This window comes from Lactuca sativa, chromosome 4 (assembly GCF_002870075.4).
Source record: "Lactuca sativa cultivar Salinas chromosome 4, Lsat_Salinas_v11, whole genome shotgun sequence".
Lineage (NCBI taxonomy): Eukaryota > Viridiplantae > Streptophyta > Magnoliopsida > Asterales > Asteraceae > Lactuca > Lactuca sativa.
This window is the reverse complement of record NC_056626.2, coordinates 250,208,316-250,231,116: the sequence shown is the minus strand read 5'-3', so window position 1 is coordinate 250,231,116 and position 22,801 is coordinate 250,208,316. Positions and strand designations below refer to the sequence as shown.

General features: G+C 41.6%; 1 protein-coding gene across 1 annotated transcript; it reads left to right on the top strand.

The window, feature by feature from the left end:
• The first annotated feature begins 21,012 nt into the window (after positions 1 to 21,012).
• On the top strand, positions 21,013 to 21,924 carry LOC128133609 (uncharacterized). Its single transcript, XM_052771113.1, has one exon. It carries the CDS (start codon positions 21,013 to 21,015, stop codon positions 21,922 to 21,924), a length of 912 nt encoding a protein of 303 aa, XP_052627073.1.
• Positions 21,925 to 22,801: the final 877 nt, after the last annotated feature.

The window sequence follows — 22,801 nt, the reverse complement described above, 5'->3', positions numbered from 1 at the left end:
AAGTCACCTCCACCATTGGAGCCAACAGCAAAACCTACGCCCTCCCTACGGCATGTGCCGGGACTTCTATGATGTCCGCGGCGGAGGTTCGGCTGATCGAGCACTCCCGGTAATGGTGGGTAAGTTAGCAAATCAGTCCTATCAGTCTGGAGTTCAAGCTAGTCGACTCCGGGATATCAACGTGGAAGTGCAGGTTCACACTTCTGATATCCGTAGGCTGGACAAGATGCAAGACAATGCTCAATTTCAAACCGAAGTGTTTCAAGCGCAAATGATTGCAGCCCTCGCCGAACTAAGGGAACAACAAGCCGCTTTCGATAGGCGTCTAATGGTGTCAAAGCAATCAGATGCGGAGTCAAGCTCCAAGCGCAACCTGCGACGCAAGTAGTGCTTGCCTAGGACTCAAATTTTGTTATAGCTTAGGACCTCGGCTAAAAGTCTTTAAATTTCTCGAACTTTGTAATCGAAGACCCTTATAGGGGTCAAATTTTCATGATCGTTGTAACAACTTTTATATTAATATAAGTGGCACTATTACTACTATGTTGAGTATTTCGTTCGAACCTTGAATGGTCCTTGTGAACCCAAATACTCGTTTCATACCTTCAGTCTTACAAATAACTTTCATTCTTCTACTTTAAGACTCATACTTTCATCTGTTATTGAACTATAGCGATTTAGTTCATGAGACACATACATTTTTCCATTCTATGAGATTCTTATCCTTGTCTTTTCAATCTATAGTTGAAGGATGCCTCCGCGTAGGAATCCAAGGCGAAACAACGGTGAGGAAGCACCTATACCACCACCACCTCCACCACCCCAATTTGATGCTGTAATGTTTCAAGCAGCAGTCACCGCAGCGGTGGCAGCTGCCATGTCACAGATCAATAACTCAAGTACTAATGGCTCGGGATCTGGCACACACCCATCCAACCATGGCGAGAGTCATGGACCACCTCGAGAATGCACCTATAAGGACTTCACTAATGCCAAGCCTCGGATGTTTTATGGTACTGGTGGTGTGATGGCCCTGAGGCAGTGGATTGAAAGGACGGAGGCAGTCTTTGAAATCTGCTCCTGCCCCGAGCACAGCAAGGTCAAATTTGCAACTTTCACCCTTCTCGATAAAGCTTTAACCTGGTGGAATGGCCACGTTAAAGTACTTACCCTAATCGTGGCGAACTCCATAAGCTGGGAGAACTTGAAGGCCATGATGATGAGAGAATACTGCCCACGGGGAGAAATTCAAAAGCTTGAACACGAGCTATGGACTCTCGGAATGGTGGGTACCGACATCGCTACTTATACCAACAGATTTTGCGAACTGGCAATCCTTTGTCCAGATATGATTGCTCCCGAGAGCAAGAAGATAGAAAGGTACATCTGGGGACTGACGCCCCAAATACGATCAAGCGTGTTAGCTTCTAAACCTGACACCTTTGAAAGTGCTAAGGAACTGGCACAATCTCTGATCGACTACGGAGGTCATCAGAACTCAACCACTTCTGCACCAGCACCACAGAAAGCAAACAACAACTACAACAACTACAACAACAACAACAACAATGGCAGGAAGAGAGCATGGATTAAAGGGAAGGGTGGATCTTCCCAAGAATCCGCGAAGAAACAACTAGTGTCAGTAAATGCTGCCATTGTACCTACTACAGCCCCTATAAATACCTACCCAACAAAGCCTTATATAGGCAACCTCCCAAAATGCACCAAATGCAATTACCACCACCATGGACCTTGTCGAGCTATGCAGTGCGCCAACTGCAGCCAGAAAGGGCACACAGCCCGTTTCTGCAAGGAACCCGCAAAGCCGATCACTCAAGTTCCCGGTGCGGGTGTAGGGCAGGCTTGCTACGGTTGTGGCGAGGTGGGCCACTACCAGAGAAACTGTCCTAAGGCAGCAGGCACCGGAGGTGTTAGACGAGTTTTGGCAATAGGCCACGACGAAGCTGTAGCTGACCCAACTATAGTTGCTGGTACGTTTCTTCTCGATAATTCATACGCATGCATATTATTCGATAGTGGAGCGGAGAGAAGCTTCGTGAGTCAAAATTTTATTCATTTACTTAAACCTAAACCTAGCAAGTTAGAAAATTCATTCACTATAGAGATGGCCAATGGAAAAACCGAAAACACAAATTGCATATACATGGGCTGTACGTTAACATTAGACGGCCATTCTTTCCCAATCAATCTCATGCCTGTTCAAATTAAAAGTTTCGACGTCATCATCGGCATGGATTGGTTGAGCCTTCTTCGCGCCGACATCATGTGCTTTGAGAAAGCAGTCCGTCTTAACCTCCCAAACAATGAAACATTAGTTGTCTACGGCGACAAATCTAGTACAAACCTTCGCATCATTTCGTGCATCCAAGCTCGAAAGTGCTTGCGGAAGGATTGTCGAGCATTCTTAGCGCACATCGTCGATACAAGTCAAGAACTGAAGGACATCAAGAGCATCTCGGTAGTACGCGACTTTCCCGATATCTTTCCAGAAGAACTACCAGGATTACCACCACAACGCCAAGTCGAATTTAGAATCGACTTAATTCCAGGAGCTACCCCAGTAGCGAAGTCGCCTTATCGTCTTGCACCAGCAGAGATGCAGGAACTTTCCAGTCAACTTAATGAACTCCTTCACAAAGGATTCATAAGACCAAGTTTCTCACCTTGGGGAGCACCGGTCTTGTTTGTAAAGAAGAAAGACGGATCGTTCCGTATGTGCATCGACTACAGAGAGCTGAACAAACTTACTGTCAAGAACCGCTATCCTCTACCCCGTATCGACGACCTATTCGATCAACTTCAAGGGGCGAACTACTTCTCCAAAATAGACCTGCGATCCGGATATCATCAATTACGAGTTCTAGAGGGGGACATTCCAAAGACAGCCTTCCGAACTCGTTATGGACACTACGAATTCGTAGTGATGCCGTTCGGATTAACCAATGCACCAGCAGTATTTATGGACCTAATGAATAGGGTATGTCGCCCTTACTTGGATCAGTTCGTCATCGTCTTTATCGATGATATACTTATCTACTCTCGAAGTGAGGAAGAGCATAGTCAACACCTACGAAAAGTCCTAGAAACACTGCGAACAGAGAAACTCTATGCGAAGTTCTCTAAATGCGAATTTTGGATTCGAAGAGTCGAATTTTTAGGTCACGTTGTTAGCGAGAAAGGTATACACGTGGACCCCTCCAAAATTAAGGCTATTGAGAACTGGTCGGCACCAAAGACGCCTACAGAAATTCGTCAATTTCTAGGTCTAGCTGGCTACTATCGTAGATTCATAAAGAACTTTTCGAGCATTGCGAAACCTCTTACTTCATTAACCCAGAAAGGTGTGGCCTTTGACTGGGAAGCGAAACAAGAGAAGGCATTCCAGACACTAAAGCAGGCCTTGTGCACCGCACCGATACTATCCCTCCCCGAAGGGATAGAAGACTTCGTGGTGTATTGCGATGCTTCAAATCAAGGACTTGGTTGTGTTCTTATGCAGAGAGGGAAGTTTATCGCTTTTGCCTCCCGACAGCTTAAGACACACGAAGTGAACTATACGACACACGACCTCGAGTTAGGAGCAGTGGTATTTGCTCTGAAGATCTGGAGGCACTACTTATACGGAACAAAGAGTACTATATTCACCGATCACAAGAGCCTTCAACACATTTTCGATTAGAAGGAACTCAACATGCGACAACGACGATGGGTTGAGTTACTGAATGACTACGAATGCGAAATTCGTTATCATCCTGGCAAGGCCAACGTAGTAGCCGACGCCCTCAGTCGAAAGGAATACACTGGTCGGAGGGTCAAATCTCTGACCATGACTATCCATTCCCACCTATCCACACAAATTAAGGAAGCACAAATGGAAGCTTTGCAACCTGAAAATGTGGCGGGTGAATCCCTGCGAGGAATGGAGAAGAATTTAGAAGTCAAGGGTGGCGGAGCCTACTATCTCATGGACCGAATCTGGACCCCAAATCATGGTGGTTTCAGAAACGTAGTCATGACCGAGGCTCACAACTCAAGATATTCCGTTCACCCGGGTTCAGATAAAATGTATCTGGATCTTAAGAAACTATACTGGTGGCCTAACATGAAAGCAGAAATTGCTACCTTCGTGAGTAAATGTCTTACTTGCGCTAAGGTTAAGGTCGAGTATCAGAAACCGTCAGGACTACTACAACAACCAGAGATACCGGAATGGAAATGGGAGCGGATTACTATGGACTTCATAACCAAGTTACCCAAGACGACAAGTGGACTCGATACCATATGGGTCATTGTCGACAGATTGACCAAATCCACACATTTCCTACCCATCAAAGAGACTGACAAGATGGAGAAGCTTACAAGAACTTACTTAAGGGAAGTAGTGCGACTGCATGGTGTTCCAATATCCATTATCTCCGATCGAGATAGTAGATTCACTTCAAGATTCTGGCAGTCACTACAAAGTTCCCTGGGAACTAGGCTAGACATGAGTACAGCCTACCACCCACAGACAGACGGACAAAGTGAGAGGACAATACAAACTTTAGAAGACATGCTGAGAGCCTGCGTGATTGATTTTGGTAAGGCATGGGATATTCATTTACCCCTTGTCGAATTTTCATACAACAATAGTTATCATACAAGCATAAAGGCTGCTCCGTTTGAAGCCCTCTATGGTCGAAAGTGCAGATCCCCTCTGTGCTGGACTGAAGTTGGCGATACCCAGTTAGCTAGAGGAAGAATTCCTGAAAGCACTCTCACAGGTCCGGAGATCATACGTGAAACAACAGAGAAAATTGTTCAGATTCGTGAACGATTGAAAGCCTCAAGAGACCGACAGAAAAGCTACGCTGACCAAAGGAGGAAACCTTTGGAATTCCAGGTAGGAGACCACGTCTTATTAAAGGTCTCACCGTGGAAGGGTTTAATACGATTTGGAAAGCGTGGGAAACTAAATCCAAGATACATAGGGCCTTTCGAGATTCTTGCCAGAATCGGCCCAGTGGCTTACAAGCTTAACCTACCACGCGAACTTAGTAACATCCATCCAACCTTCCACGTCTCAAACTTGAAAAAGTGCCTTTCCGACGAGACTCTTGTTATTCCACTCGACGAGATCGAGATCAACGAGAGCCTCAACTTTGTGGAAGAACCAGTAGAAATCATGGACCGAGAGGTCAAACAAACAAAACAAAGTCGCATACCCATCGTGAAGGTTCGCTGGAACGCCAAGCGGGGACCCGAATTCACATGGGAACGCGAAGATCAGATGAAACAAAAGTACCCTCATCTCTTTCATGTTCACTAGTATCTTTACTACTTTAAATTTCGGGACGAAATTCTCTCTAACGGGGGGATGATGTGACAACCCGATATTTCAACTCTTTGTAACGACCAAAATGGGTCAAGTATTGTAACCACTTCTGAATAATAAAAAGTTACTTTCATAATAACATGTATAAATAAGTTCTACTTAATTTCCTTCTATGATTAAATGTCTTTGAACCATGTTCGTACGTGAAAAGAGCGCCCAAATCCGACTTCACATAGCGAAGTTATGAATTTTCCAAGTTCGGCTTAGCATCAGACAACTAAAAACTCGAATCGGAAATCGAGCGACTTTTGGCTGGAATGACCTAAACGAGAATCGAAGGTCTCGTCAATGGTATTCCATCGGTAAAAAGTCTGGCAAAAACCGACATCAGATAAAGAAGTTATGAATTTTCTAAGAAATTCCTTAAACACGATGGATTTTTAATAAATAATAAAAATATAATTTTAGAAATTGCCGACGGAGTCTAAACGAAAGTTGTAGAGCGTAGTCTCACCTACGCGAGGATATAAAGACCATCGAAAACAGAGTTCGTATGAAGAAGATATGAATTTTGGAAGTTTATTAAATAAATTAGTTAATTTTTTAATTCAAAATTCGGACATTATCCGAAGGGGGGGTCCGCTTCCTCATCCGGGTACGCGCCGCGTACCTCTGTACGCCCTGCGTACTCGTAAGACTTGGCCTCGGATCGTCCACGTCGCCATATCCGATGAATCCGATCCATCCGACCCGCCCGACCCGTCCGACCCGACGTCCCATCCGACCCGGTGTCCCATCCGACCCACCTCCCCAGCAACCCGTCCCATCCGACCCGAGAACCCAACAACCCGTCCCATCCGAACCGAGGCAGTCGAGGCTTCGGTCATGCATGACGTGCGCGTACGCAGCGCGTACGAGCGTACGCCCCGCGTACCGAGGCAGACCAGCCTTCCTATAAATAGAATGCGAGGGTTTACAAAGAAAGGGTTCATTTCTCTTCTCTCTCTCTCAACATTTCCTCGTTTTCCGTGTCCGTTCAAACCCGAAGCTCTGGTCTTTTTGGCTCAAGTCCCGAAGGTCGATTTTGCTCCCGAGATTTCCGAGAATCCCGAGGAAAATCCGTTTCCCGAGACGAAACTCTGCCCGGTTTTCCATCTCGCTATCTCCAAAACTTTCAAGTGAATTTCATACCCCTTAATCAACCGTTTTAATTATTCTAAATACTTTTATATGCTTTCAAGGGGGGGGGGATTACAAGTAAAACACACGAGTATTATCGTGTGTTCCATAAAGAAACTCTTTTATATACTGTTATAAATTCAAATATCATGCGATTTATAAACATTTAAAGGAACTTTTATATATATATAACATATGTCACAATAGCATCTTACCTTTTAAAATATAATGTTGTTGTAATGCATGTATAAACTAAACTGTTCTTAGATTTTTCTTGTCTATCCTAGACTCTACACCAAAAATCTATACTTTCATAAACAATTGATTTCTTTTCTAAATATTTCTAAACAAACAAGACACGCTTTTTGAAAAACTATAATAGGTATAGTTTTACGAACAGATTTCTAACTCTTATATACTAGAAACATACATTTCAAGAAGTTTACTTTCGTATACAAGAACAAACGTAACATTTTAACAAGTAGATCTGTTTTTATACCACGAATTTGTGAGACACTAACTTCATGTACGTTCGAGTACACATTTCAAGTCCTGTATTATATACCAGAATCCCTTGGAGGGGGAGCATGGTGTTTGTGTATAGATCTATACGGGCTTGACAAACCCGCGCCCTGACTGTTAGGTGCAGTCCACCGTTTGGGGTGACAAACGTCATAACATTCCAACGCCTGAAGAACGTTGTGTATAGGCATTCAGAGTCAATAGTATGGTTATAAAACTCACAAGGGGTATTAAAATGCATTGATTTACAAGGTTTTCAAATTCATTGGTTATTTTACATTTACATACATTTTAGAAACAAACATTGGTCTTGAGTGAAGGCTACTTTTATACTAGTAGAAAATATTGGATTTTCTAACCACAAACAAACGAAGATAAAACATTTCAGTTCATTCAAACATTGTCACTTAAATACTTATGAAATTCACCAGCTTAAATGCTGATCTACTCTTTCAAAATTACTTGTATGTCCCAGGAAATCAGTAATTTCAGGTATTCATTTCGCTTTTGATGAAGGGATGCTGCGGCGCCAGTTTAATCTCGTATTTTGACATCATATTGTAATTGAGTTTTGAACATGTAACTTTTGACAAATGTAAACTTTCAATTATATATATGATGGTTGTATTGCTTTCTTTACTATGTATTCATTTGTTACGTTACCACATGAAGTCATCCGCCTCCGAACGTTTCCGCCGTTCAGGTTTGGGGGTGTGACACAGGGGAGTTGATGCAATTTGGGTGATTGTGGATAGGTTGACGAAGAGTGCACACTTCCTTGCCATCAGCGAGAGTTCTTCAGCGGAGAAGTTGGCAGAGATGTATGTGAGAGAAGTGGTATCTTGGCATGGAGTACCGATCTCGATTGTTTCAGACCGTGATGTGCGCTTCACTTCCAGATTCTGGAAGAAGTTCCATGAGGAGCTGGGTACTAAATTGCATTTTAGTACCGCATACCATCCCCAGACAGACGGTCAGAGCGAGCGGACGATTCAGACGCTAGAGGACATGCTCCGGGCGTGTGTTAGACTTCGGGGGTAGTTGGGATGCGTATTTACCATTGGCAGAGTTTTCCTACAACAACAGCCATCATTCGAGCATTGGTATGCCACCTTTTGAGCTGTTGTATGGTAGGAGATGTCGGACCCCCATTTGCTGGGGAGAGGTGGGACAGGGAGTGATGGGCAGCACGGAGATCGTGTTTCAGACGACAGAGCAGATTCATCAAGTTAGGCAGAGGTTATTGACTGCCCAGAGCCGACAGAAGAGTTATGCAGACAGGCGCCGATCTGAGCTTGAATTTCAGGTCGGCGACTTCGTTCTCCTGAAGGTCTCCTCTTGGAAAGGAGTGATTCGATTCAGGAAGAGGGGCAAGTTGGGGCCCCGGTATATTGGGCCATTTCGTGTGATTGCAAGGATAGGCCGGGTAGCATATCGGTTGGAGTTGCCAACGGAGTTGGGACAGATCCACGACACTTTTCATGTGTCGCAATTGAGGAAGTGCATAGCCGATGAGTCGGCAGTGGTTCCATTGGAGGATATTCAAGTGGATGCGAGCCTGAATTATGCCGAGAGACCAGTGGCCATCAGGGATCGGAAGATCAAGGTTCTGAGGAACAAGGAAGTACCTCTGGTGTTGGTCCAGTAGCAACACCGTAAGGGGTCGGAAATGACTTGGGAGCCGGAACGTGAGATGCGGGAGCAGCATCCGAAACTATTTTCAGAGTGAGACTTCGAGGGCGAAGTCTAATCCAAGTGGGGGAGAGTTGTAACAGCCCGGAATCTCAGGTATTGTTAAATTATGTTTTTGGGGTGAGTTAAGAGAGGACTCGGCGAGTTGGAGCCTAGACTCGCCGAGTAGGATCGCAGACTTGGTCGCGGGTTTGCGACTGGACTCGACGAGTCCGATATGGACTCGGCGAGTCTACGCTGTTTAGCGAAAACCCTAACCGTTCAGGTTTGGGTCGTATATAATGCACTTATAGGCCATCATTGTCCGTCTTTAGTCGACTGAGAAGAACCCTAAACGGCTGTGGGCATCTAGAGCAAGATTGAAGGATATTAGGGTTTGAAGAAATTGTTGTGCAAGGAGGAGAAGAGCTTTGGCTAAAGGAACAGCAAGGGATTCGAGTTCTGCGGTTTGGGGACATAGAGAGTGCATATTTCAGGTAATATTTCGGATTCCTTTCTGTTATGTTGATGTGTGCATGGATTTAGGGTTTATGGAACCCATTTAGTGATTAGATGAATTAGTACCTTGTTACCCAACGACTATAATCCTGTATTAGGACCTTTAGAGGTCCAGAAGGTCCCATGCTTGTGTATTTCGGGACGAAACTTATCTCAGGAAGCAGTTTGATCGACTGCATGGCATGGACTCGCCGAGTCCGATGAACAGACTCGGCGAGTAGCTTGGAGATTGACTGGAACTCGTCGAGCTGTTCTTCAGACTCGGCGAGTGGAGTCGGGGTGGCCCCGCGATTCTTCCAGGAGTAACTCGTCGGGTCAAGGAGGATACTCGACGAGTAGATAGGGACTCTCAGAGAGTTGGAGAACGTCTAGACTCGCCGAGTCGCCATGGCACTCGCCGAGTCCGGTCGAGTTGACCGTTGACCAGAGTTGACCTAAGTCTGACTTCTTAGGGATAGTCACACTTAGAAGATATAAGTGTCAATGAGAGATATGTGATGTTATAGGGAGGTTGTAGCTCGTCGGATTGTGCACGAGTGATTTCAGGATTTGCTAGCTTTCAGCATTTACGAGGTGAGTCTTCTCACTACACTGTACCCGGAAGGGTTTGACTTTGTGACCGGAAGGTCAGATATGATATGTGATATGTATGCTATATGTGGTAAGTTATTTGTTATATGTGTGCTATGTATGTTATGTGGGCCGGAAGGCAATATGTTATGGGCCGGAAGGCGATTATGTTATGGGCCGGAAGGCGTTGTGTTGAGGACCGGAAGGTCAGGGCCTGGAAAGGCGTATGTGCGTAAGTGTATATTGGGGAACTCACTAAGCATTTATGCTTACAGTGGTTATGTATGTGTTTCAGGTACTAGCGAGGACCGTGGGAAGGCGCCGGCGTGATCGATACACACTGAAGAATGTTTTTATGATCTTGGGATTTAGACAGTTTGTATTTGACATGACACTTAAATTATTTATGCCTTGTTTTGAATGAAATTACTCTATTATTAAAAAGAAAATTTTGTTTGAAAATTTGAGTTGTTACAGCAAGGAGGGGCACATTGCTAGGGAGTGCCCCAAGGGGTTTATGGTTTGCTTTCATTGCAACCAGACCGGCCATCGGAAGGCCGAGTGCCCTCAGCTTCGTCAGGGATCTGCACCTACTGCCAGGACTACTGAGACTCGACCGGTGAAGGTCGAGGCCCCGAGGGCTCGTGGGAGAGCCTTTCAGCTGACTGCGGAGGAGGTCCGCGTTGCGCCCGATGTTGTGGCAGGTATGCTGTAATTCATGTATTTATTTTAATGTCGAGATGTTATACTTATGTTATTATATGCGTAGGTACTTTCCTTGTGAACTCTGTGCCTGCCTTAGTGTTATTTGACTCGGGTGCGAGTAGATCCTTTGTATCTTTAGCCTTTAGTCAGCATATCAACGTTAGTCGTGAGTCGTTGAGTCGGCCTCTGAGGGTTTCTATAGCTGACGAGAGAGTGATTTGTGCCACGGAGGTTCTCCGGGGATGCGTGTTAGAGATTTTCGGGGTCGAATTCCCGATTGACCTGATTCTTATTGTGATGGGTGATGTCTGTGTCATCGTGGGCATGGACTGGTTGAGTCGATTCGGCGCTGTCATCGACTGTGAGCGTCAGCTGGTGACTATACGAGACCATAGTGGGGGAGTTCTTTCGGTGTACGGCGAGGGTACCCGTTCGGGATCAGCTTTTTGTTCGGCCGCTAGGGCGAGGCAGTGTCTACAGCAGGGCTGTAAGGGTTTTGTGGCGTATGTGATGGATACGCGGGAGGTTTCCGAGAGACCGAAGTCAGTTGAGGAGGTCCCTGTGGTGCGTGAGTTTCCAGATGTTTTCCCCGTGGAACTGCCGGGAGTACCTCCTGTGAGGCAAGTAGAGTTTGGTATCGATCTGGTTCCGGGGGCCGCGCCTATTGCTAAGGTGTCGCATCGTCTTGCACCTCCAGAGATGCAAGAGTTGTCTTCGCAGCTCCAGGAGTTGCTGGGGAAAGGATTCATACGGCCGAGCAGCTCGCCGTGGGGAGCACCTATTCTGTTCGTCAAGAAGAAGGATGGTTCACACCGGATGTGCATTGATTACCGGGAGTTGAACAAGTTGACGGTCAAGAACCGTTACCCGTTGCCGAGGATCGATGATTTATTCGATCAGTTGCAAGGAGCATCTTGGTTTTCCAAGATCGATCTGAGGTCAGGGTACCATCAGGTGAGAGTACGGGATGAGGATGTCCAGAAGATAGCGTTTAGGACACGATATGGGCATTATGAGTTTGTGGTGATGCCTTTCGGGCTCACCAATGCCCCGACTGTGTTCATGGATCTCATGAATAGGGTATGCAGACCGATGTTGGATCGGTCAGTGATTGTATTTATCGACGACATTCTAGTGTATTCTAGATCTAGAGAGCAGCATAAGGAGCATTTGAGGGAGGTCCTCAAGGTATTGAGGTCGGAGAAGCTTTATGCAAAGTTCTCTAAATGTGACTTCTGGCTGCGGGAGGTCCAATTTCTAGGACATGTTGTCAATCAGAAAGGGATATTGGTCGATCCGGCCAAGGTTGAGGCGGTGATGAGTTGGGAGGTGCCGAAGTCGCCTTCTGAGATCAGGAGCTTCCTTGGGTTGGCAGGGTATTATCGGAGATTCATCAAGGATTTCTCCAAGATCGCAGTGCCACTCACCAGATTGACCCGGAAGGGTGTTGCATTCTCATGGGGGCCCGAGCAGCAGACCTCCTTTGAGACACTTCGCAAGAGGTTGTGCGAAGCCCCGGTATTAGCTCTCCCAGAAGGGATGGAAGACTTTGTGGTATATTGCGACGCATCGATTTCGGGACTGGGTGCAGTGTTGATGCAGAGGGGTCATGTGATAGCTTATGCGTCGAGGCAGCTGAAGCCTCAGGAGGCGAGATACCCCACGCATGATTTAGAGTTGGGAGCAGTAGTGTTCGCTCTCAAGATTTGGCGTCACTACCTGTATGGGGTTCGATGTACGATATATACGGACCATAAGAGCTTGAAGTATTTGATGGATCAGCCCAACCTAAATATGCGTCAGAGGAGGTGGTTGGATGTGGTCAAGGATTATGATTGCGAGATCCTGTACCACCCAGGTAAGGCTAATGTGGTAGCCGACGCGTTGAGCCGCAAGGCGGAGAGCACTCCATTGCGAGATGTATGCTTGAGACTGACTGTGATGACTCCAGTATTGGGCGCTATTCGTGGGGCACAGGCCGAAGCTGTGCGACCAGAAATGCAGAAGAAAGAGCAGGTTGTGGGGTTAATTTCAGAGTTCGTTAAGGATGGGCGAGGGCTTATGACGTTTCAGGGTCGGATTTGGGTACCGTTTGTGGGCGGTACGCGTATTACTTTGATGGAAGAGGCTCATAGATCGAAATTCTCGATCCATCCCGGTGCTACGAAGATGTATTTGGACTTGAGGAAGGAGTATTGGTGGCCCTGTATGAAGAGAGACGTTTCATGGTTCGTGGAGAGGTGCTTGACCTGCCGTAGGGTTAAGGCCGAGCACCAGAGACCGCACGGCAAGTTACAGCCATTGGAGATCCCCGAGTGGAAGTGGGAACAGATCACTATGGATTTCATCACCAAATTGCCGAGGACTGCCAGGGGAGTTGATGCAATTTGGGTGATTGTGGATAGGTTGACAAAGAGTGCACACTTCCTTGCCATCAGCGAGAGTTCTTCAGCGGAGAAGTTGGCAGAGATATATGTGAGAGAAGTGGTATCTCGGCATGGGGTGCCGATCTCGATTGTTTCAGACCGTGATGTGCGCTTCACTTCCAGGTTCTGGAAGAAATTCCATGAGGAGCTGGGTACTAAATTGCATTTTAGTACCGCATACCATCCCCAGACAGACGGTCAGAGCGAGCGAACGATTCAGACGCTGGAGGACATGCTCCGGGCGTGTGTGTTAGACTTCGGGGGTAGTTGGGATGCGTATTTACCATTGGCAGAGTTTTCCTACAACAACAGCCATCATTCGAGCATTGGTATGCCACCTTTTGAGCTGTTGTATGGTAGGAGATGTCGGACCCCCATTTGCTGGGGAGAGGTGGGACAGAGAGTGATGGGCAGCACAGAGATCGTGCTTCAGATGACAGAGCAGATTCAGCAAGTTAGACAGAGGTTATTGACCGCCCAGAGCCGACAGAAGAGTTATGCAGACAGGCACCGATCCGAGCTTGAGTTTCAAGTCGGCGACTTCGTTCTCCTGAAGGTTTCTCCTTGGAAAGGAGTGATTCGATTCAGGAAGAGGGGCAAGTTGTGGCCCCGGTATATTGGGCCATTTCGTGTGATTGCAAGGATAGGCCGGGTAGCCTATCGGTTGGAGTTGCCAGCGGAGTTGGGACAGATCCACGACACCTTCCATGTGTCGCAATTGAGAAAGTGCATAGCCGATGAGTCGGCAGTGGTTCCACTAGAGGATATTCAGGTGGATGCGAGCATGAACTACGCCGAGAGACCAGTAGCTATCAGGGATCGGAAGATCAAGGTTCTGAGAAACAAGGAGGTACCTTTGGTGTTGGTTCAGTGGCAACACCGTAAGGGATCGGAAATGACTTGGGAGCCGGAACGTGAGATGCGGGAGCAGCATCCGGAACTATTTTCAGAGTGAGACTTCGAGGGCGAAGTCTAATCCTAGTGGGGGAGAGTTGTAACAGCCCGAGATCTCAGGTATTGTTAAATTATGTTTTTGGGGTGAATTAAGAGGGGACTCGGCGAGTTGGAGCCTAGACTCGCCGAGTAGGATCGCAGACTTGGTCGCGGGTTCGCAACTGGACTCGACGAGTCCAGATATGGACTCGGCGAGTCTACGCTGTTTAGCGAAAACCCTAACCGTTCAGGGTTGGGTCGTATATAACGCATTATATGCCGTCATTGTTCGTCTTTTAGTCGATTGAGAAGAACCCTAAGCGGCTGTGGGCATCTAGAGCAAGATTGAAGGCCATTGGTGACTTGAAGAAATTGTGGTGCAAGGAGGAGAAGAGTTTTGGCTAAAGGAACTGCAAGGGATTCGAGTTCTGAAGTTTGGGGACACGGAGAGTGCATTATTCAGGTAACATTTCGGATCATTTCTGTTATATTGATGTGTGCATGGATCTAGGGTTTATGGAACCCATTTGGTGATTAGATGGATTATTACCTTGTTACCCAAACGAATATAACCCTGTATTAGGACCTTTATAGGTCCAGAAGGTCCCATGCTTGTGTATTTCGGAACCATACTTATCCCAGGATGCAGTTTGAGCGGTTGCATGGCATGGACTCGCCGAGTCGATGAACAGACTCGGCGAGTAGCTTGAAGATTAACTGGGACTCGTCGAGTTGTTCTTCAGACTCGGCGAGTTGAGTCGGGGTGGCCCCGCGATTCTTCCAGGAGTAACTCGTCGGGTCAAGGAGGATACTCGACGAGTAGATAGGGACTCTCAGAGAGTTGGAGGACGTCTAGACTCGCCGAGTCCGGTCAAGTTGACCGTTGACCGTTGACCGTTGACCAGAGTTGACCTGCATGTAATTTCTTAGGGTCAGTTGTCTTGAATGATAAGAGTATTAATAAGGGGTATATGGTATTATAGGGAGTCTGTAACTCGGCGGATCGAGCACGAGTGATTTCGAGATTTGCTAGCCTTCGATATTCACGAGGTGAGTCTTCTCACTATACTGTACCCGGAAGGGTTTGACTGTGTGACCGGAAGGTCAGGTATGATATTGGATATGCATGCTATATGTGGTAAGTTATTTGGTATGTGTGCTATGTATGTTATGTGGGCCGGAAGGCAATATGTTATGGGCCGGAAGGCGATTATGTTATGGGCCGGAAGGCGTTGAGTTGAGGACTGGAAGGTCAGGGCCTGGAAAGGCGTATGTGCGTAAGTTGTATATTGGGGAACTCACTAAGCATTTATGCTTACAGATGTTATGTATGTGTTTCAGGTACTAGCGAGGACCGTGGGAAGGCGCCGGCATGATCGATACACACTGAAAGATGTTTTTATGATCTTGGGATTTAGACTATTTGTATTTGACATAATACTTAAATTATTTATGCCTCGTTTGAATGGAAATACTTTATTTTTTTTAAAATCAAAAATTTGTTTGAAAATTTGTGTTGTTACATATAGGACTTGGACCTGTACCCCGATGGGTACAATTGAAGTAGTGCCTCACAACCTTATATTCACTAGTTTACGTATAGTGTAGTAGTGTTATCTTGTACTTGAAACTGTATGTGTCACCTTGTAGTAGTGTACTTTGTATTGTAAAATAATTTTACTTAAATAATTATTTAAGTAGTGTATCCTTGAATCAATGTAATAGAGTAGTGTTCCTTGAACTATACCATCTATAGTTTATATACTTGTTTCTGAGTAGTGCTCTTGAATTGGTAAAATAGTGTAGTTGTTCACAAACTATACCAATTATAGTTTAAATGTATTGTTCTGTAATGTACTGAAAACCTTTGCAATTTAACTGTGTGTATGAAGTGGTAGTATGCGATTCATGAAAAAGTACCTTTTTGCTCGATATTTTACAAAAAGGGTTTAAAATATATAAACATATATTTTTATAAAATGTAACGATAAATCGGTTTGAATCAATTGCAAATGGTTTTAAATCATTTGAATCTTAACACAAGAGTCCTTATGTTTTAGTTGTATTCCCCCTAAAGACATTGAAAAATATAGAAAAACGTAGGGGTATGAACTCACCTCTAGTACGTGTTTGCAATCGGATAGCAAACTATAGAGACGATCCTCGGGCTAGCGTTCGTGCGAATAATGTTATCCTAAAAATAATTGTATCCGACGTCGTATTTAAATTAATAAGATATCAATTTAAATAATAAGTTAAGCAATGATTTAAATAATAATTAAAGTGTTAGACAACACTTTAATTATGTAATGAGTAGTTACAAAATTATTTGGAATTGTTTGAAGTGTTGCAAGGAGTTTTCGATGGACAAATGGGGGTTTTCAATGGCTTGAGGAGTTTTCGGTGTGTTCTTGGGAAATTATGAAGATTTAAAGATTGTTCTTGGGGAAAGTATGAAGATTTGAATATTGGATGAAAATCGTGGCAAAATTCTATAAAGATTTGATGATTACGTATGATATTTGAGAGGATTTCGGATGACTTTTGAGAGCAAAAAGAGGGTATTTACGGTTTGGAACTTGAGAAATGAATTGAGATTTCAGCCAAACATAAATACATAAAGGAGGTTTGCGGTCCTATTGGGCCTCAATCTTATGTTTTCGGTCCTTCATGTTCGGCTTGAAAGTGTTTTCGGAGTGAAAGTAGCCCAAAAATGGTGATTTCGGTGTAGCTATGTGGGTGCTCGCAAGCTGATTTTGCTTCTGACTTAACAGTTTGCGGTCTGAGGTAGGGTTAGATCTTCGCTGATATCAGTCTTGTCCGGTATTAGATTTCAGTCCGAGGCTAGAGTTTACGACTAAGTGGGGGAGTTTTCGGTTGAGTGGTAGGGCCATGCGAGGGTTTTGCGTTTGGGATGCATTAAATCCTAATTTTAAAAACACTTATAATAAAACATTATTTATATATTTTAAAATCAACATTTAACCCTTATGAACTTAGCAAATAAATAAAACTTCATTTTATTTAGAGGAATTGATTTTTATTGACTTGAAACTAACGGGTTGTTACACATCACAATATCATCTACATCTCTTTCCTTTTTTAAAAACCACTACTAAACTACCGACTGGCTATTTTTCATTATTGTTTGGTCTACACCGTCAGTTATTTGAAGAACCCTTAAAGGATGACTAATTTTATCACTATTGTTCTTTCTACACCATCACTACAGAAAGATTCGAGACTGATAAAACTCGCTACCAATTCTGGTTTACCAGGTGCTCGAAATAATGTCGAGGTGAGTTATTGTTTTTGATTTTTTTAATTCAAAATTTTGATTGAAAAGTTAGTTATTTTTTATTGAAAAGTTAGTGATAAGAAGTTGCATCTGTTGTTTCTATAGATGTTGGTTATGTGAGGGAGATAAATTTTCATACACTTGATAGCCTGCAAATATTCTATGAAGGTAATAGTGTTGGTGAGCATGTAGAACATACTTTGCCAACTATATGGGATAAGTTAATAGCATTTTAATTTCATTTTCTGCTGTAAAATTAGATGATTTGGTTGAATCTTTCTTAAGTTGAGAAGAATAGAAGTTCTCTTTTAACTATGTTTGGGAACTCAATTCCATGTGTTGGAATTGTAATCGCAGTAAAATGTCCCAATCTCCTAATCCACTTGAGTTCTATGAGCTTGGATGTCGATTACAAGCCTCAAATTTATTTGTACTGCTTATGATAATTAGCATATAAGATGACATTGTTACTCGTTTTTCAGGAAAATGGTTTACTTCATGTTCCTAAGGGTTAATCTTAGAATCCACAGGCATAATTGCTTTCTGTACCAAACATGGTTATGGATATGATGAAGAAGAACCTTTCAATGATCATACCACAGGTATGTATTTCGTTTTAAAAAACGTTAATCAGTGTCTACAACACCATAGTTTGTTGTAGCAAGTGTTAAACCTATATATATATATATATATATATATATATATATATATATATATATATATATATATATATATATATATATATATATATATATATATATATATATATATATATATATATATATATATATATATATATATATATATATGATCCTATTCCTCTTTCCCTTCTTGGCCAGACCCTCACTTTTGCACGGGTTAACTTCTTTTTCGATTTTGTAGTAAGTATGTTTCCTTTTTTTCTTATGTTCATTTTTTAGGATTTATCCTTCTCAAAAATAAGAATTACGATATTGGTTGGTTTGTTTACTGTGTTCTTATGGTGTGGGAATCCCGATTCTCGTGTTTATCCAGCAAATATACCTTTTCTATCGACTAAGAGGTTTACATCCATGTTACAGTATGGAATTGAATTAAGTATTTTTGATGTCAGCTACGTTAGCAATCGCTCATGGTATGCCATTTTTCTTAAAAATAGCATATTTCCCACTTTTCCTTTATTAATAAATTATAAATTTATGATGATAATTATGCCCATGCAATCTAATTAATTAGGTTTTTGTACTCTTATAAGTAAATTACTTACCACTTTTATAATTTGATTTTTTAGGTTTTAAATGAGAATTTCCATTTATTTGTTAACTTTTAATGAAGACTTTGCGGTTTCCCAGGTTTGATTTTCATTAATCTCACCATGTTTCTCATGTTTCATGTTTTTGCAAATCTGATGCATGCCTTTTTACTTTTATAAAGTTTTCAGAGCTTACAAAGAATGTGCGCACATCACTACAAGAAATATACTCTTTAACGGCGACGTTATTACCGGCAACAAGAGGCTTTACCGGCGACTTTATCTAATGTCGCCGGTAAAGCCCCTTGTCGCCGGTAATAGTGTCGCCGTTAAAGGGTTGTCACCCGAATCCGCACTTTCTCCCTCTATTGCATCTCAACCGTTTGATGATATATCCAATCCAACGGGTGGGGTGCCTTATCCTGTCTAACCTAATACTGGCGACACAGATGTCGCCGCTAAAGGTTAAAAAAAGTCGCCGCTAATTGTTCGCTAAAAATGACGCGGTACCCTTCCTTCCAGTTTGTCGCCGCTATTACTCATTGTCGCCGGTAAAGCCCCTGGTGTTGCCGCTATTGCCTGTCGCAGATAAAAAAAAAAAAAAACGCACGCATATACCCACCCTTCTTCATTTTCCTTTCTGTTTGCTTCCAATTTCCTTCGACATCTCGCCGATTTCCTCTTAAATCTGCTTCTTCCAAGCAAATTTCTCCCCACATTGTTCCAAGCAAGTGTCTCTAGGTGTGGTTAAAGCTTTGGGATCAATTTCTACCTCCATTTCTTGAAGAAAGGTAAGTTTTTTTTGATGATTTCATTTTTATTTTGTATGAATTTCGATTTGTAGCTTTATATAGTGATTGAATGATAATAAATTGTTCATATTCTTGTTTTTGGTGGTGTTGTTTTGGATTAGAAGCAAGTTATTCAATTTTTTGTTTGTGGTTATTGAATTGCAATTAGTTGTATAGCTTCAAGTTGTATTTATATGTGAAATTATGTTAAAATTGTCATATGTGAAAACTGGATTGTATATTCCGTATTTGTTTGAATATATGTGAATTTGGTATATATATATTCCAATGTATGTGTGTTTGATGTATATGTGGTATATTAGTATTTGGTAGAAATTATATGTATTTGTTATAAGTAGAATGTTATTGTGTGTATGTGAATGTATGTATGTTTGTTGTAAATGTGATATATGATTGTGAAACTTTTGTATTTGGTATAAATAGGATGTTATTATGTATATATGTGAAATTATGTGTATTTGGTTTAAGTAGGATGTTATTTTGTGTGTATTTGTATTTGGTGTATATGTGGTATATGTATGTAAAAGTATGTGAATTTCACCTTCTTATGTATTATGTAAAACTATGTGGTTTTGCTATAAGTAGGATGCTATAATTGAAAAAAAAAAAAATACATTATTTTTATAATTTGAAAAAAAACACAAAAAAAACTATAAAATTGTTTAAAAACTTATATACAAAAACTAGAAAGCTTCTAGTTTTTACCCAAGCTAACTCCAAATTAATTAACCAATAAGTTATATAGTTAATTTATAATTGGAAAAAAACACAAAAAAAATTATAAAATTGTTTAAAAACTTATATATATATATATATATATATATATATATTTTAATCTCGACGGTAAAAAAAAAACAACACAACAACATAATATGTATGTAAAAGTATGTGAATTTCATGTTCTTATGTATTATGTAAAATTATGTGGTTTTCTTATAAGTAGGATGCTATAATTGAAAAAAAAATACATTATTTTTATAATTTGAAAAAAAAACACAAAAAAAACTATAAAATTGTTTAAAAACTTATATACAAAAACTAAAAAGCTTCTGGTTTTTACCCAAGCTAACTCCAAATTAATTAACCAATAAGTTATATAGTTAACTTATAATTGGAAAAAAAACACAAAAAAAATTATAAAATTGTTTAAAAACTTATATATATTTTAATCTCGACGGTAAAAAAAACAACACAACAACATAATATGTATCTAAAGTATGTGAATTTCATGTTCTTATGTATTATGTAAAATTATGTGGTTTTCTTATAAGTAGGATGCTATAATTGAAAAAAAAAAATACATTATTTTTATAATTTGAAAAAAAAACACAAAAAAAATAAAAATACATTATTTTTATAATTTGAAAAGAAAATAAAAATTAATGATTATTATAATTGGAAAAAAAACACAATATATATATATATATATATATATATATATATATATATATATATATATATATATATATATATATATATATGTATATATATAAATTATTGTTATAATTGGAAAAAAAAACACAAAAAAAATTATAAAATTGTTTAAAAACTTATATATATTTTAATCTCGACGGTAAAAAAGAACAACACAACAACATAATGTCTATTGTAAAATTGTTTAAAAACTTACAAGTAATTTTAATTAAAATTAATTAAAAAATGCATAAATAAAAATTTTTAATTTATTTTTTTCATTTCTTTATTACTTAATTTTTGTATTATTTTAGATGTAAAAAAATGTGGATTGGAAAAAAAACAATGCTAATTCTGTATACTAAACTCTAAACCCAAAATTATGTTTCAACAACATCATGTCTATTGATAAAAGCTGGACTACTAATCCATATCGAAACCATCCCGAGTTCCAAGCAGGACTCAAAGCTTTTATTGAGAAGTTCAAGTCGCACCTTGATAGTAATGGTAAAATCAGATGTGCGTGTGAAAAATGTGATAACCGTTACTTCAAGTACCCGACTGCAGTTGAACGCCATATATTTATAAATGGTTTCAGTAAGGCGTACAAAATTTGGATCTATCATGGTGAATCTTTTATTCCTCCAGTCGTCTTGCCAAGTAATGAAATGGTCGATTTAATCGACGATGTGATGTGGGAGTCGAGAGAAAATGATACCAACCTCGATGAAGGAACCTCGAATACAAGGGGTAGCGGTGTGGATGATGACTTTGCACAGTTGTTGGAAGAAATGGAAACTCAATTGTATACTGGTTGCATCTTTTCTTCCCTTGAGTTTCTAGCAAAGTTAATGCATATCAAGGTGAACAACAAATGGACTAATAGTTCATTTGATCAACTCCTTGAGCTCTTGCAATTAGCATTTCCCAAAGGCAACAAGGTTCCCCTTTCACTTTATCTAGCCAAAAAGAAACTAAAGTCTATTGGCCTGGGGTATGAGTCGATACATGTGTGCAAAAACGATTGTTGTCTCTTTTGGAAAGAACATGATTCTTTGCAAGTTTGTCCCGTTTGTAAAGAGAGCCGATGGATCGATAAAAACACCAAGGGTAAGAAAGTACCTCATAAGGTGTTATGGTACTTTCCTGTGACCCCTAGACTACGACGTTTATATTGTTCGAGGCACACTGCCAAAAATATGATTTGGCATAGTACCAGACGTTCAGAAGATGGTGTGATGATTCATCATGTTGATCGGGAACATTGGCAAGATTTTGATAAAAAAAACATACCCCGACTTCTCGAGTGAACCCCGTAACGTACGCCTAGGTCTTTCAGCTAACGGTTTCAATCCATTTCGAAACATGTGTAATCCACATAGCACATGGCCGATCATACTCACCACATACAATCTGCCACCCTGACTTTATATGAAAGAGTCATCATTCATGTTGACTTTGTTGATTCGAGGACCGAAAGCTCCAGGTAAGGATATGGATGTTTTCCTTAGACCGTTGGTGGAAGAGCTTAAACATTTGTGGAACTCAGGCGTACGTATTAAAGATGCGGCGACAAACACATTTTTCACGATGAGAGCTATGTTGTTGTGGACAATAAACGATTAGCCAGCTCGTAGTAGATTATCAAGTTGGAGTGGGCAAGGGTATAGAACATGTGCTACTTGCAATGAAGACACTCCTTCGTACCGTGCAACAAACAAAGTCGTATATATCGGTCATCGTCGTTTCCTAGATGTTAATGATCCGTTAAGAAAGAGGTTGGACTTTAAAGGGATGGAAGAGACAAGACCCGCTCTGAGACACTTTAGTAATGATGACATACAAGAGCAACTAGGTCGTCTACTAACTCGTAAACCGGGTAAACATCCTGAGCATGGAGGCGGGGAGCCAAAGCGGCAAGATAAAGAGTTGAACTGGTCGAAACAAAGCATTTTCTTCGAACTCGAGTATTGGTCTTCTCTACAGTTGAAACACAACACAGATGTCATGCATGTCCAGAAAAATGTGGACGAGAGTTTGTTAGGTACTCTCCTAATGAACGATAAAAGCAAAGACACATCAAATGCACGAGAGGACTTGAGAATTCTAAACATTCGGAGAAATGAATGGTTGCAAAAAAATGGTGACAAGTTTCATAGACCCCAGGCAAGATACTCTTTCACGAAA

Bases quoted from the DNA above. Each gene is read 5' to 3' on its own strand.
- LOC128133609 (XM_052771113.1), top strand. From the start codon at position 21,013: ATGTCTATTGATAAAAGCTGGACTACTAATCCATATCGAAACCATCCC.